The 17,813-nt window shown below is 41.6% G+C and overlaps 1 protein-coding gene across 1 annotated transcript in view; it reads right to left on the bottom strand.

The window, feature by feature from the left end:
- lpgat1 (lysophosphatidylglycerol acyltransferase 1) overlaps positions 1 to 17,813 on the bottom strand; it is a 46,418-nt gene that overhangs the window by 11,017 nt on the left and 17,588 nt on the right. The window contains exons 5-6 of the mRNA XM_061051869.1: positions 14,317 to 14,596; positions 7,577 to 7,703 (exon numbers count right to left, since the gene is read on the bottom strand). Of these exons, the coding sequence (XP_060907852.1) occupies positions 7,577 to 7,703; positions 14,317 to 14,596 (407 nt within the window). The remainder of the gene's footprint in view (positions 1 to 7,576; positions 7,704 to 14,316; positions 14,597 to 17,813) is intronic.

Raw genomic sequence — 17,813 nt, 5'->3', positions numbered from 1 at the left:
AGTCTTACGATTCAATTCCATATAAAGATGCACAACGATGGGATGCATCCTCAATTTTCTATATTACTGCAAATGGTTACTTTTTAATCAATGAAGACAAGCAGTCATATAAATAGGAACTCCTTTGGCGAGCAATGTCAACATACTTGTCTTTACATTGTAGACCAAAATAAATAAATTGTATGGATCCAATTGTGTCTGGAAAGTCTACAAGCAACATCAGTACGCAATAGTCGATAATGTTTCATCACTGTACGGGTGCAGAATCGTCCACGTCCGCATTGTGATGCATCGTAGGATCTTAATTCCAACACTCCTACTATCCGCTGGTATGTTTGTATGTATTCGATGGCTCACTCAATTCTGTTTGAATGGTGTTGCCAGAGGTAAGCGACAAAAATACATCCTGCCAAGATTTCCATGTTTTGAATTGTCAACAATCCAACCAGCAGCTTGGGAAGCAAGAAGGCAAAGGATGTTGAGAGAACACATTTTAGAGTGTGTTTCTTAGCTGCAGGTGTCTGTTTAAAAGACAACACGTGAAGCTTAAATGTTGTTAGACGACTGCTGATAGGCTCAGGGATCGCATTACTGTGGTTGTGTTCTAGTCCTCTGCACACCAACTCTTAACCCGAGTGTGAGACTGCTGAAACAATGGTGGACAATGATACTCCGACTACAAATGCAAACCAGAAGACTTCCAAAAATCCTGCTGTGTCCGTGCTTTAATGCACAATCTGTATTTATACATTTTCTCCACAGAGATTATGGGGGGGGGGAATAAGTTATTGTTTACTTTAAGTGTGTCAGACCAGCAGATGAAGACAAACATCTGGGAAACCAATCTCTGTCCGGGTTTGTTTGCTGTGATGACGCTGTCAAAAGCTCACCTGTGTAGGCATCATAAATGTCTCTGATTGATTTAGAAATAAATGGTGTTGACCAATATGAATAAACCATAGACTGTAAATAATAAGAAATAAACTATGAGCTAATATCCTTCTTTAATTAGAGGTCTTATCTCAACATATGTAATTGTCCTTACAGCTTTGGTGATTTGTTTTCATCCAGCAGATTGGATATTCACTGCACAAGGACCTTACATGGGCTAATAGAATCAGTGACATAAGCATTTCCTGTTGCATGGTTGGGCTACCAGGACATAATCACATTAAATTAGCATTTTCACAGGCGATATTTAGAAATGTTATGAAACCAAGGAGAGAGAGTGGGGAATGAAATGCTGAAAAGGAGACACGGGTCAGGACTTGAACCAGAGCCGCCCGCTAGGAGGATCATATCCTCTGTTATTGGGGCACGACCAAACCACTAGGCCGTCTGCGCCACAGCGAATATTAAAGAGATACGCTAGCTAGAAAGGAAGGTCATTTATTTAACGTTATATCAACCAAACAGTGAAACAACTTAAGTTAGAATGTATCTAGTTTCAACGTAGGGTTTAGTGTTGACTTTACACAATACCTTAAGACAGAACTTACATTTAGCTGGTGCAACAGGGTCCAGGGTATTAAGTTACAGATCATTAATAAAGCTGTCATATAAGTTGCTATAACTTGGTGTTCATACAGCCTGGTTAGTCTGTGAAAAGTCAGATGAGAAATTAAAACCCTGCCGTGCTTTTGTTCTTTTTGTCTCCTCTTTGACCTCTGTGCGTCTAAGTGGCAGCTTCACGTTTTCACCAAGTGTTGCTGTAGAGATGTAGGGTGTGGAAAGAGCAAAAGAGGGGTTAATAACAGCCCAGCCAGGGAGCATCAACCTCTTATCAACGCAGAGGTCAAAAGTAAGGGTCCATAAAACCATGGTAGCAGAGTACAAGGCCAGAGGCGACTTTATAGTCTCACAGATGTCGTGTACAGATGGATGTTTATGAGTGAGCATGTCTGAGGTCATGTTCTTGATAAAGGTACAGCATCATTAAAAATAGAGGGATATATTTACTTTTCACATTTAATAAACGTTCATGCAGAAATATTTACTTAAGAACAGATTTGAAGTTTGTTTGGTTGAAAGATTGATATGATACTATAATATACTGTAAATAATGGAATGCCATGTTAAAGGAAAATATATTCGAGCTTTTTAAAAAAAAAATTTCATCCCTTTTAACTCCTTGCCAAATTGACAATCGCCAGCTAATGTAGCTCGCAGTCAGAACTGTGTATACAATATGTCCCAATAACAGATAAAACAGCGTCTTGCTCAAACCTCAAGGCCAAATTCATAAAAAGGTTTATATGCTTTCCATGGCTTTCCTTTGAGGAAACTAGACTTCTTTAAAAAGGTGACTAATTATACCTTCCATAAAGGTTATCCACAAACTCACAAGTTAACTTGTTGGAATTCATATACATTTTTTTTATACCGTTATAAAAAGGTGAGCGATAGGAAAGCTGGAAAATCAGAAGAGAGTGAGCTTTTAGGGAAGGAGACAGGAGAACAGCCTGCTTGCTTGTTTCAGACAACGGCTGCGGGCAGCAGAGAGGGCCAGAAAAAAAAAAAAGGATATTACCGTAATACTCCAAAGGACTCCCAGGATAAAAATATAGAGCTGAACACGAGCATATGTCCTCTTTACGACCTGCAGATATGCATCTTTCTCCCTGCTGATGGGCTTTGAACTCTGACACCATTTAAAGAAGGATTCTCCATCGATCGCGTGACTGTGGGTGGGGGTTTCCTCCTAAAAATGGGTTTCTAAGGCGACAAATGCCCTCTCTAAAGACCCACAACCTCCACTCGTTCATTTCCTTAGAAAGCCTCTCTTATCACCGAAGCGCTTATTACTCTCACAGGTAAACTATGGGTGTAATAGATAGTGATTCTGGTGTTGAAGGGACATCAGTAGATACAAAACGAGTAAAAAAGAAAGAAAATGTAGTGCTTGATTTGCACCCAGGATGCAATATCTTTAAAGAAATGCTTGTATTAAAAAAAAGAAAGAAGAAAAAACGGCCTCAGACGTCATTAGAAAGCTGTATGGCTGCTAACTCAACAGTTCTACACGAGCGCGTCGTCTCACAGAAAGCCAGGTGTGCAGCTCCAAAGCATCCATGTGATGACCAGGCAGACTCAGACTCAATAAATCATGTCACCTCTCAGATTTATTTTCAAACAGCAGCTTTCAGAAAGGCACGCAGCTGCAAAAAAAAAAAAAGAGGAAAAAAAAAAGAGAGGAGAAGGTGCATTTAAAGAGAGAGGGATTTGAACGTATTTAACACCCACTACTGCCCTCGCCAGGCCTCTGAACGCCCACCTAGCACTCCCATCTGCCATTCACAGAGGGCTTATGATGCCGCAATCTGGAAGACTGAGATTATATGAGGAGAGGGCAGGAGACGCAGGGAGGGAGGGCGGGGCCCAGGGGTGAGGACTGGAGGCAACTAGGGGAAAAAGGGAGGTGGAAGAATAAAAACAAAACAAAACAAAACAAAAAAAAAAAAGGTGCAGAGTGCGCAGCCTGGATTCATCGAGAATATTACTCAACTCTCACCTGCCTGTTTTTGAAGCAGGTAGAGTAGTAATCTGTACGGCCACGGAGAACCATCACACAGGAGGAGGAAGGAAGTCTATAATCAAGGTCAGTTCACATGAGACTCAGTTTCAGGAGACTTCATTCACAAATATGCAAATCAAACTCTTCATGTCAAACTGTTGGACTTGAACGCACCACAAAGACTACAGCTGATGCCTCGCTGACAGCTGGCATACTGAAAGGGGAAATAACTGGGTTTATAATCCAAGAAAAGAAAAAAACTTTTTAGAAGATCTAATATTTTATTGTATCTTCATATCTGCAGTATGCTTTTATGGTTCTGAACGCTGTATATGTAAATGTAAAGGCCTAGCCAGGGCAGGGATTTAAATTGTATGTAACACATCAGTTTCTTGTTCTGTATTGGATCCAAGCTAAATACATCTTTTTAAAAAAAAGGAAATGCTTGCTGTTTTGATCATGAAATCTGTTTTTTTTTTCTGCTTGTAGAACAACAAAAGAAGAGCTGGCTGCAAAAATATAGCCACGGCTCACTAAAAGAGTGAAATCACAGATTTCCTGAGCTGAACATCCAGTCAGCGAGCTCTCATCCAGACTGCCTCCAGTCTGCAGATTCAACACGCTGAATCACCGATAAAGGCTGACGACTGACACTCGCACTGTATGTGAGCAGCAGAGTTTTCCAGTTTGTGCAGGTTTTTTGATAACACTATCAACTCTCAGGTTATAATGAGTGAATAGCAACAATATAAGGGGTCTCTACAAAAAATGCACAACAACTCTGGAGAAGTGTAGTTTCCAATACTTTTTCTAGATTTCATGATTTTCTCAGATATGTGGTGGTATCTAAAAACAGGTTAGTTCATTTGGGCTGATTTTTAGTTTGGTGCCTTTGAGAAATCCCAATACTACTAAAGCTCTATTTAAAATTTCTATTTCACCACTTTAGGGAAATGCACAACATTTTGAACTCAAAAAGGTTCTTCATTAAGTTTTTTTTTTTTTTTTGCTTCAATTTGTGCACTTGGCCATTATAATTTGGTGATATGACCTAAATGTAAATTCCCCCGTCTACTCAAGGGAACTCAAAATCCTTGACCGACCCAGGCGGAAGTTTGATGAGATCTGCGGCATTGAAAAGGACAAACTTCCAGATAAAGACGACGACGAAGAAGAGTCCGCTGAAATAACTTCAAGGCTGAGTTGTACTCTCAAAACACATTAACCGACGCTCAGATGCAGTACACTTCTTCTCGCTTGTAGATTTTAATTCCGCCCTGTGATTGTCTGGGTAAACCCCGCCACTTGCCCAATGATAGCTGGGAAGCCCCCTGCGACCTGGAACAATATAAGCGGTTCAGATAATGGACGGCCGGATATTTAAGTTATCCTTGTAACATTGTTGTTGACTTGATATCGATGATGGTGTTGTGATCGGTTTGTTGGACTGGTTTATTGACCGTTGAATTGATCATTGAACTTAAAAAGGTTATAAAAGTGCTGGGGTCTAAGCTCTCAAAATCCAATAATATTCTTCATCTCTTTTTTTGTAGTAAGGCTGTTAAAAAAAAAGCTGATCCCTCGGTAGAAACTGTCCTAAACTGAGGCTGCAGAGACGCTGTCATGGGGTGTCTCGCCTGCTCTCTCTCCTCCCACAGTGTTTCCTTGATCAGCAGACAGATTAATCCTCTTGTCGACTCTACACCTTCACAAGCGCGAGTCTTAACTTCTGCGTGATCACTGTCGTCTACATGGCTGGAACCGAGCGTGCACACTTGTAACAGGGACAGCTGCGCCTTCAGCTAGGCCGGGTGCTTCCCTGTCAGTCCCGCGGCTGCCGAGCTGCTGACCAAGCGAGGGGAGCTGATCGTGTCAATGGCTGATTAGAGAGTCCCCCGAGGTGGGCTGGGACCGGTGCATCCTCCGCTCTTCTAATTACAGACTTAATGAGTGTTTAGCTGTAGCCCATGTGGGTGAGGAAGCCTCCGGAGAGGAGCCGGCCGGCCGGGGGGGTTCATAAATCACCTTTTACTTTGCCCTCTTACAGCCTGCACACAGAGGTGAACACACACGCACACACACACACATCAGCTGTGTCAGGAGGTTGTTTAAGTGACACATTAAAGGTGAAGACGACTTCTACCTCAGAATGCAGCTTCAGCCTGAGACTATCTCTCTTCATCTACCCCGTCAAGACAATACCCAGAGGGCCATCCTTATGTTGAACAGAGTCTACAGGAAATCTAATCCTGGACGACTTTCATCATATCCTCTAGTGAACAGATTAACCTCAGAGGGGGCCGACAGCGAGACAATATAGATGGACACAATCATTTCCTTTACATGAGAGCAGTGATATTATTAGCTACACAACACAGGAGGATGAATGTGTTTACTTTTCATAGAAACGTTCAACATTTCTGTGTCAACAATGTCTTGCTACAGGTCAACATGTCCATTAACACAATAAGAAAGTGTTTCCTACAACAGTGTACAATATCCAGCTGGGTGGAAATAGTAGGCAGGTGGAAGCTTCCTTTCCAAAACAAACCAATCCAGGTAAATAACGACAAAGCAAGTTCATATAATCTCTGTAATGCTCTGCAGTGACAGCGCCCAGTGTAGCTTTTCATTTTATAACATATATTTGTGTGTTTCCTGTAAAGCCAAGATGGACTTGGAGTGGCTATTGAGTGGAAACAACAGCAGCTCATCACACTGAAGTGATATTTTCATCATGATAGTGGGAGACCAGCATGTCGAGGGGGAAAGAAAATCATAACTGTTAGCCATCATGGGACGCTCTGATGAGGTAACGGGTAGGATTCTTGTCTTGGTGGAGAGACAAAAATCTTGAGACCTTGTTATTAGACGACATATTGATGTAATAGTGCTGAATGTTGAGCGGGATGAGTCAAACATTTCAAACATGCATAATGGCTGAGGTGGGAGTCCTCCTTTTCTTACAAAGAAAAAACTATTTGTATGATTTATAATTTCCAAAAGTAACATCAGTGTTTCCCCTAGGTTTAGAGCGTTGAGGGGGTGGGGACAAGCCGACATGACGACTTGAAGGAATCTTGGTGTTCATGCGTTACTTTTAATGACAGCTGTCCTTTTCTATCAGAAAGGTATCCTTAAATGACTTCTTTCCCTGATTTCAGACTCTATCCACTATCCTATCTCTACAATAAAGACACAAAAAGCCCAAAAATAAATCTTTAAAAAAAACCTTACTTGACGTTCAGGGGGGGCAGGCCGCCCCCACCCCAATATAATGGTAGGGGAAACACTGAACATCTTATTATGACTTATATTGAGCAGCAGGCGGTCTAACCAGAAAAACATAGAGTTGAATACAACGTATGCCAAAAAACACAAAATCCTTCACATTATTGATTTATAAACTCTACAGTTGCTCTACAAAATTGATCTTAATTTCCAAATCTTATAGCAATTAGAAAAGCTTCAGCCACACCTCTCTACGACCAACAGCGGTAATGCCAGCTAAGATGCTTCATACACAAGTAAAGATGAACTGTTAAATATGAACACACATTTGCTAACTATCTAAAGAGGCTCCGAGGAGTATCAATCTAAACAATCAAAAGTTCTCTTTGTTCAGTGTTATCAGGTGGTGGACAGCTGACAACTACTCGCTTGATATGACTGAATGCTGCCTGAAATAAGTCACATGAAGAATCTCAAGGTCTCTGCAAACCAAGACTAAATTTGTCTCTCTTAAGTGAATCTCTCATGATAAACATTTCTCTTATATATGTTCCAAACAGCCGTACATTTTCTGCACTTTGACGACTGAGTGACGAGAGCAACTTTTCCCTCTGAAAACCACCCAGTTCACCAGCAGTGATGACATCATGCGGTTCATTTCCATGTGACGCCTTTGCTTTGCATGTTGGCTGTGTAATACATTTGCATAGTAAAACTGGATCTGGTGTTCCCCTCTTACATGAATAACAAATGATTCTTTGGAAAACGAGGCCAGGACAAACCTCCGGTGGAAATGTGGAAGGTGAGCGTGATGCTTTTTTTTTTTCTTACCTGTAATGTACATGTGTGACTGTGGGGGGCCTGTAGCCAAAGATCCAGGTCTGGATGTCCATGGGTCTTGCCTTTGGGTATGCTATGGTCACATCTATTACCCACTGCAGGCCTTTACGTTTATTACCTGTCAGAGAAGATACAGGAAGTGAATTAGCATGCATTTCCAAGGCAGCAATGTAAGCTAGCTAACAAGCCAAACAGGCAACAATGCTCTGGGGCGAACACACAGCATATCTGCCTCACAGCTGGTAAAGAGTCAGAAGCATGTCTTTATATTGTCATAATAAAAGGCGAAATTCCAGCTCAACAGCTAAAAAACAGTATATCTGACTACCAGGCGTCCCAGAGGAGTTTTATACGACAGCATTTCTGCCAACTGAAGGCTGATGATGAGCCAAAATGACTGAAAGAAAACAAGACTTTCTAGCTGAGGCACTACCTATGCTGAATTTCACTGGCAGCTACATTTATGAGTCACATTGAAGTCAATATTTCAAAAACAAAAGCTGATTTTTTCAAATCGTGTTTTTTTTTTTTTTTTTTTTTTACTTATAAATGGCCAAACAGATAGTTTAACTAGAGCCGCTTTCTCTCCTTCCACTTACGTCTCAGTTAAACAAAGAGCGCAGAAAAGAAGTGGTGAGCCAGGAAGGGAAAGGATGATAGATGGGAGAGGGGAAAGTCCAACACTTGATAAAGACGTCAACTGTGACGTATGTGAGAATGAATGCTTGTGATGTAGAGTCAGCTCGATACTCTCCGGTTCTTGATCACACATAGGATTAAAATACAATGAATAAAGGAGGTGTATGAAAGGTGGGGACACATTATCTCTATGTTTAAGTCCTGGTTATCGCACTCATCCTGACAAGAGTGAAGGGATTTCAAACGCCACATCCCACAGTATTTCTGAGTTCCTCCAAAAGGTTTCCAGTCCCTGGGGAAAGTGGAACCACAGCATTACATTTATTGTGTGCGTAAATTATGTCGTGGCTTTGAGAGTAAAAGGGTCCAGCAACCTTCTGTTGCATGTCAACACGTGTCACTCGTGTGAGTTTTGAAACATCATAGAGTTAACTGAAACATTGCTTAAAGCCAAAACAGCTGATCGTAAATAGCCAAGAATGTCTAAATCTGCCCCGACGTGCCGTTTTACGTTACGCACCGATTTACAACCAATCATTGCACCGCCTGGGTTTTGACGGCAAAAATGTCGCTTAAAAACAAACATGGCGCTCCTTTAAGCCGAACAAGCTTGTCAAATATAGAAAGAGAACGCAAGAGCTTCAGTCAGCATGTACCGATGTTCGAGTGAGGCCCGTGTGAAGCAGTGCAGCAGCACATTCGACTGTTTGACTGATGTCGCAGTCCAGCCTCATGTCTCTGTGCCCTGAGCACTTCCCCTCTCAGAGCACACGGGCGCCTTTATTTAAAAGGTAAACATGGCGTGCCTATGTGACAGGGAGAGGTTACAGTTTTACAACAGCTTACATTACTCCCCGGCAGTATGGACAGCAGTAAAACTGGGAATGTTGCTAACAAGACGTACAGTTAACCTTTTCACACATAAAATACAGAGCAACCTTGGGGAGGGGGGGGGGGGGGGGGGGGGTTGAGGAGTGTGACGGAGATTTTACTAAAATAACAGAAGTCATTCTATTTACTGTGCCAACTGTATGTTGTGTGCTTTAGAAGTGTATACTTTTGTGAATCCAGGTTTTATAATGCAAAAATTAACTTTTACAACTTTTACTATTGTTCTTGCTCTGGTTAATTTTATAGTTCTCTGACTTTTTATCACCACCATCAAAATGTGCTCACTAACGCTGCTTTCATGGCTTCCTGTTAAACCGTCAAGGCCAAAACACTCTTTTAATGGGAGTGTGTTAGCTGGCTATGTTTGTGCACCTACATGGGGAGCGATGGCAGCAGACCCGTGAATGAAAACAAACGCTTGGAGATGTCTTGTGTTCTTTTACTAGTGCTTCAGTGCTCTCAGAAAACAACGGGTAAAAAAAACTACCAAGACACCAACTTCGGGCTCTTTTTCAGTTTGATTGTTACAGTGACTTGATAGGCACGCTTGGTATTGATGGTCACGGCTCGCACTACATCCCTCCCCGTGTGGGTAATAGGAGCCGGATCTCTGTCCAAGTGTGCTGAAAGGCAGCCACCGTCTCCCGTGAGCAGCCCGCCAAAAGGACAAGGCCGTGAGCCAAGGTATCGCCAGTGCCCTATACACTGTGACAAACAATACTGTAATAACAGCAGCAGCAGCAGCAGCGGTAATTTAAAATGACATCAGAGACGCCCCGTCCTTCTGTAAACAGCCAGAGGAAGGAAGCACACTGGCAGGTACCTGGCTCTCGATCAGGCCACTCTTCAGGCCAATAACTTTGCTGTAAATGCACACCTGTCCCTCCCACTGGCTTAAACGGAAGAGAAAAAAAACCTTACTCTGATTGGTTGGTGCTATCAAACTTATTCGTGATGGATGACATGGAACTCCATGTTTACCTGAAATGACTCACACTAGTGAACTTTGCCTACCTGCCGACTGTGAATTCGTTTTTTTTACAACACACATATCTTATCAGTCTAAGCTGCACATGGAGCCTTTTTTCCTGAAGGCTGTGAACTACACCGGCAACCGGTGACCCATGTGCTTTGTGTCTGTGCTGAGCCGTGTGTTTAGCCTGCTTGACATTGCATGGCTGATACACGGCGGCACACACATTTACATCAAATCCCATTTTCTCCGAGTGGCCCATTTGTCTGTGAGTGAGTCAGCAAGCTCTGGGCACCTCTGCAGAGCATCAGTGAGGGTCAGAGGGAGAGAGAGAGAGAGAGAGAGAGAGAGAGAGCTGTGTCTTTGATCAGCCCCAACACACAAACATACACACACAGCAAAGGATAGAGAGGGGGGATAGCACTCTTGTGGGTATACTGCATGTGTGTGTAGTTTTTTTTTCTTCCTCGCTCAAGGTTTTAATGCCATTAGCTGGATTCAAGTAGAAGGACGAGCACAACTGCAGCAATAGGCTTCCCCTTCTCCTGAGCTGCAGGAACAGAGGAAAGGACAGGAAGATAAAGAAAGAAAAAAACTGCTATACAGTGGAATTACTGTACACAGAGTAAGAGAGAAATAGATTTAAGAAAAAGATTGACATGTCAAAGCCCTTTAATGTAAAAAATAAAAATTTCTGCCAGAGGTCGTAAACAGCAACCTCTGCTGTCCTCAGCATTTGCTGGCACTGATTTGATGATTAAGACTTTGTAGCCAATTTTTGCACGACAGCCAAAACAAAAAACGTGCACACGCGGCACGTCATTTTGCACATAAATGAAGCTTTGCTCGCCTTTATCTTTATTTATTTTTTTTACGACGGCTGATAAAGGCGTACTCCTCCTCTGGTTTGACAGCCTGTCCTGCAGATGGATAAACAGACAGCATCTAGCTGTTAGTGCTGAGGATGTCAGACTCAGAGCTGTGTTAGCAAATCATTGGAGAGCTAAAGTCCCCGAGCCACATCCTCAATAGTGCCGGCCCAGAGTCTCTCCAAATTACTATTAACACAGCAGACCCTTTTGAACTCGAGCCAGGAGAGACTGCTGGGTAAACTGGATGTGCACAGGCTTGAGGGACTTAATGTATCTGTATGTTTATGACTGTTTTAACATTGTGCTTTTAGCTTGTGATGGCTCCAAGAGGAAGGTTTACCAAGTCATCTGGATGATGTTGCTCAGTAAGACATGCTTTATTACAGCCCACATACACATTTAAAAAAAACTAAAAAACAACACATTTAAGGCCTTCCTCCTATAACAACGCACTGACAAATGTGGAAAGAAAATATTTAGGAATTCTCCACACATTACTGCTTTTTATAACCATTATTCTGGATATGTAATAAACATATTTGACGAGAATAATTAATTTGACCCCTTAGCATTTCAGGTTTAATTTTAAAGACAGGAAAATTTAGGAAATGGATTGATAACAGCAAGAAGCATAAAGAAGTTACATGCATCTTTAATTGAGCAGTCTTTTCAATCAAACCAGAACTCCACAAGCTCTATTTACTGCACAGTGTAACTGTTTTCTTCAAATGCATGCGTGTGACCTCATGAAGTAAAAGTTAAAAAGTGCCACTGCCAGTCTGATCTGTGTCTCTAGTCTCGCGCAGCTTGCCGTACACAATGAATGGGGACACATGTCAGGTCCCATGCAGTGAGTGATAGTGACGGCTGCACTCGGGTTAATGCCTGCACGTGTGTGAGCATTTTACACTGGTATAATGGTCGCACCGCATTTAGAACGCCGGCCAGTATTTAAAGTGTGTCCCACCCAATGAAAGGATTTTACAGTAATGCTTTCTATGTTGTGATCATGCTCCTTCGCTGGCCTTCTAGCGTTAACAAGACCATCAAACTACAATCCACAGGAAAGTGGGAGAGTTCAGAAGACTGTGAAGGAAGAGACAAAAATGACATTCTGCCAGACTTCCCCAGGAATAGCATTCTACTTTTTGAGACCAAAAAATCTTCAAAGAACACCCTCAAATTCAATATAAATTCCATCTGTGTTCAGTGAATCAAAAAGGCCTTTACCAAGGGGAGACAAACACTGTTTTTAAAACCAAGAAGAAGTTATTCTGGGCCAGCCTTGAGAAATATTTGTGAACCTTTTCTTGGGTTTAGTCTAAATTTTATGGTGAACTGATTCAAATAAAAACACACGTTTTCTGTATTATTAATGCTTTGTGAAGTGGTGAAACTTATCTAAGTTCTTCTGGATCTAATGTAAAAACCAATGCCATTAAGTTGAGTATGGTGTTTTATTTCTTTCAATTATCCTGATCAGATAAACTATAATTGTGAGCTTATTATATTATTTTGCACAAATATTTACTGCCACTCGCAAAATAAAACTCTTTGCGCACAAATTCAAAAACCTCGCACACAAATTCATCCACAGAGATTTGCACAGGCTGCACAAGTTAAGTTAAGTTAAGTAAAATAAAGGTGACGATAAAGAATGCCACTTTGCTCGTTTGAGGTTTAGCTTGTGGGTACTTGAGACTTTTAACAGTTTGGAGGCGGAGACCAAGGCGGGCACTGTCATCACCATCACGCCCACATAACCAGACTCAATCAACCTTGTTTGACAGCTTTTTGTTACATGAAGCCCGCAGAGAATACAGTGATATTGTTAATCATCACCTGTGTTTTACTTCACCTTTGCAGCTCTCTGAGCGTGAAGAGTTTTATTATGTGCATGGCAGTTAATATTTATATGGGAAATAAAATAATTTGATCATGGTCATGTTTCCCTGCTCTCTTCCTTTTTGATATAAACCTGTTGCTATAGTCCAGTACTGCTTGGGAGACAAATGCCACCACTATTTATTAACTCGAGACTAGAGGTGGGCGATATGGGGAAAAATATCATATCACAATTTTGTTTTGGCAACATCACGATCACGATTTTTTTCATACTGTTCTTTAGACAAATTTGTAAGTTACTGACCAGTTCAATCAAACTTATTTCCCTGTATAATGTTTTTAAATGCACAAAAACTGGGCTGACAAGTTTAAGCTATTTGAAAAACATCTTTGTAGGAGGTCTGGAGGTCTCACCCAGAACATCTTTAGCAACAGAAATGTCTTTCCCTCGATTTGATCAATATTTATACACAATTTGAAGGTTTTCCTCACCACTTTGAAATTATGAGTTAGTTATGTGTCCTCTTTTTATGTTCATGAGGAACATTTTCACGCAGTAATGCATTCATTTAAAAACATGTAGACTTCGAGTTCTTGTGTTTCTGTTCTGTTTTAGCCCTGCAGAGTTCCTACAGCTGGAGCTTCATACAGGCTCTGCAGCCTTTGTTTTTTTTTTATGACATCATTGGACTAACTTTAGTTGTGTTTATATATAATCAAACATAATGTGTTCATTCTGTGACACATGATCAAAGTAAGTTTTACTGACAGAAGAGTTTAATTCATAGAGGGGGCGGGACATGGTTGATTGACAGACAGACAGTCACCATGGTTACTCACTCTCACCTGCCTGCTGCTTTGTAACATCGTTTAGCCTAATCCCTATAGGTTCAGTTATCACAACAGGTGAGCTTCGGGTGGAGAGGCTTGATAAGTAACTTTTAAAAACTGAGAGAGAGCAGAAAACACCGACAGCAACATTTTAAACACCGGGGTTATATCTCCACTCAATGTCTGAGCTCCGCCCTGTCTGTCTCTGACTGTTAACGTCTCTCCGTGTTGCTATCCGAAATGTAGGCTAATCTTAACTATGCAAACTATACAGATAAGTTAACTGTTGCTCACAGCGTGTCGGTTTGGAAAAATATCAGAACAGTTGCATATAACCGGGATGGAGTTGTTTTTGCGGACTTTACTTTTAAGTTTCGTTTTCACCGCTGCGGAGCAAAAGAGGGGGAGACGAGTCTGTGTCAGAGCATAAACTGCAGCATGATAGAATAAAGACATTAGCCCGGTTCTACGATCTCTCTGCTTTGGCAGATCGTCAGCAAGTTAAAATCCTTCACGATCTAAGATCGTTATATCCCCACCACTAATTGAGACATAAAGTGACCAAAACATACGACTAAAATCCACTGTAATATTTAAGTCATAAAATCAGTACACATACTCCCGTAAAAGATCAGGGAATTACCCCAGAGAAATCTTAGCTCTGTTATTATGTCATTTACCTGTTTGGTTAGTGGTCCCGGTCTCGCTGCCCACGCTGCCGTTTTCCTGCTGGGCCGACAGGGTTTTCAGGATAACATTGGTGGCCCCGAGGCGCGGCAACGTGACGTGGTTCAGGTGGGGGAGAGAGTTTTTCTTGGCGAACAACTGACTAGTTTCCCGCCGCTTGCGCAGGAAGCCTCCCTCAGGGAACAGCACTATCCACTTCCTGTCGCGACTGTGGTAGTATTTGTCTAGGTGATCTTTTAGGTAGACCAGCTGCTTGTCTCGGTGAGCTTTACCCTGCAAGACAAAACAAGGGAGACACACGGATAAACAACTTGAGCGTAGTAGTGTGAAGTCTTGAACAGGGGAAGAAGTCATGGCGGTTGTTTTCAGCACTTTAAAATAGAATTACTGCACTGAGGTTGTATGACCTCACCAATCAGTCCAGTTACAGCTTACATCCATGTCTGTCAAGACTAAGGTAGGATAAAATATCGATGCAGCAATAGATCATCCCCCTAACACATGTGATACAATTATTAAATGGCTGGTGCTTATAGCATGATATTTTATTTGATCTAATTTTAAGATTGTATTTTGGTTCATTTTACGTCTCATTATATAGCCAGGACAGGGGATAGAAATCAGAAGACAGAATAGAGAATGACATGCAGGAAAAGAGCCACAGGTCAGATTTGAACCTAGGTCGTCCACTTCCACGACTATAGTCTCTGTACATGACTACACGTGTGAACTAACCACTGACAGATTACCTGTCAATTTGATTTACAAGGTCTTTACTTTATGACTTCTCATGGTGGCGCTTAAAACATGAATGAAGGTTAAGTGAACAGAAGTTAATTGGCCAATAAATCATTGACAGTGGGGTAAATAAGATGAAAAAAAGATGAAAATATGCCCCATGATTAGAGGTGAAACTGGCACCAAATTGCAGTAAATAAATAGATTGTTCCTACACGTAATCTCTCATCATGGGCATTTTATATTCTACAATTAATAAAATATGACGTATCATTATTTGATTATCTTACAATACATCAATTATCGCACAATCACTATCATGATATCGTTACAGAGGGCCACATATTGCGTATCGTATCTATGGTATCGCTAGTTACCTCGAGACTAACACTGGTTGGGATTTAATAAAAGATTCTAAGTTGATGCTCTCTTAATTTGCCCCAAGGAAAAAATTGTTGAGGCGAAGAGCTAAATTCATTAAGTGGATGAGAAACAAGCAAACGCAAATCAAAACTTCAGTTAGGTGCAATTACACTGCGGAGCACTCAGAGCAGCATCAATGGCACAATTGAAATGGATGCAAGCATGATGGCCTTGACAATATTAAGAGCATTAGCAGTGACGGCAGGAGGAGGAGCAGCAGGATTGATTTTGAGTTAGCCCAAGTCAAAGGCCATTTTAAATGCATTAGCGTAACTGGGCTGGGCTCTATTTGTTGTGTGAGCAAGCACAAGCTGTGAGTAGTGGGAAGTGCTGACAACATAATGAAAATGGTTAAACATCTGAAGTTGCTTCTATAAACTGTCGAAGAATCAAACCAAAGAAAGACACAACAGACTTCTCAACATGACCTTGGTGCTGTTGGTTTTGCGCAGAGAAATGTACTTCACACTGTTTTACTTCAATCATTGTGGAGTCCATTGCCTGCTTCCTCAATGTCAGTGTGTTTATCCACGGCTGAAGGACTTTGATGTATGGCGACTTGTATGAAAGTGAGCAACCTTCGCAGCTTAGTTTCAGCGACACTCTCGTGTGCTTTTGTCAATTGGAACCAAGAATATGCACTCAGGCACCCTTTTTTACGAGCAGGTTAACCTAGCTCGGAAACCCGCGGCTCCGGAGCCACATGCGAGGCTCTTGTCGTTTTTTGTTTTTTTTTACAGTCTCTTACTGGAAAAATGTGCTGCCTTTTCATTTCAATAATCAGGCCACTGCTATTATTTTTTATTATTTCTTCCACATTTGAATGTTTGTCATATCATTGCGACATCTAACTACATGTACATCCTTAAATGAATAAACAAGGGATGCTATTTTGAGATCACTCCTAATTTCAAGTTTTGGAGGATGAAAACACATACCATAAATAAAAAGTTCAATCACAGCTCTGTGCCACAAGCATCTGAGCCCCTGCCATCGAAGCCTGCCGTGTTGTGTGGTGCATTATGATGCTGGAGACTCGTCTGCCAGTCTGAGTGGACGGCAGATGCTTGGGAGGCCCGGGGCAGATGATTGCTGCGATGCACGTATGTGTGAAGTGTTTGGTTGAAGGATGTCAAGAATGCTCACACAAGGATGCCAGAAGGGATCACAGATAGAGGACGGCAAGAAAAGGATGAGTCTGCTCGGACCAGCCTTCCACTCCAGCATGTCTGGCTGTTTACAGGCTCAGGGTGCTTCAACCTCGGCACACCGCCAGATGTGAAATTCCACAGGAAAGCATTTCCATGACATATAAAGATGTGATTCCTACTGTCATGGCTGTGGTGTTTCTGCAGCTCAGTTCATTGGTAAGGGAAGTGTAGCTTTTCATTCATTGTAAGACAGAAGTCAAACTGGACGCACTAAAAGTGATGATTTTTATTCCTGTAAAATGTACGTGTAAAGGACCCACTTCCAACGCCTACATTTTCATCAAAAAAGCGGCCTGCATTCAATATGAAGGTAAGAACGATATACCAGTATAAAATGTTGAGACACATGCAGCGTCATGACAACAAGCACACAAACTGCATCCCAACCCGTCGCATGCATGGAGCCTATTGTGGTACCCGGATCTCAAGGAATAACTGTCACCAACCTCTCCCACTCGCTCAAGTGGAATTCTCCTGACTATATTGTGCCGTGTCCTCACACTGGCTTACTCAGACTTTCTGCTTAAAAAATACTGAGGGGCCGACAGGAGGAACTCCGTATGAAGTGAAAAGTGAAAAGTGAAAAGTAGGCCTCACACATGCAGCTCACCACAGAAGTTTTTCAGAAGTTTAGTGCAAGTGCAGACGCTTTAAACAGCTGTTCTGCCTCATTTGATAGTAATTATTTAAAGAAACAGTGGTATACTGTTAAGTAAATAACCCTGGTGGAGTCCTGGTTCAACAGAAAAGACTCCTGAATTTAAGACAAAAGGTGACCAGTGATGTGTTTTAATATGAACATGGAATTATTTTTCCATCAAAGAAAAGTTCCAGAAATAAATTTGTTGTTGCAGTCAATTATAGTGCGTGAAAGAAAGAAAATCTCTGTCGGCCAACAATGGCAATCAGCCAAAGAAACAGCAATCAGTGCATCTCTGGCACAAAAGGATTTCTCTTTAGTTAACAGCTTTCTTGAATCACTGACGTCCCATCAACTGACTTTTCCACATGCTCCACGTGTCTCATAAACCAAGATGTCTGAAAACAAGAATTTTTGTTTCTGCACTCGTTTTTGTTTGCAAGATTTCACATTCGGTTATGAAATGGGATCAGTAGAC

Source organism: Labrus mixtus, chromosome 12, assembly GCF_963584025.1.
Source record: "Labrus mixtus chromosome 12, fLabMix1.1, whole genome shotgun sequence".
NCBI lineage: Eukaryota > Metazoa > Chordata > Actinopteri > Labriformes > Labridae > Labrus > Labrus mixtus.
Note: the sequence above shows the minus strand (reverse complement) of the source record. Positions and strands in the feature narration are given on the sequence as shown.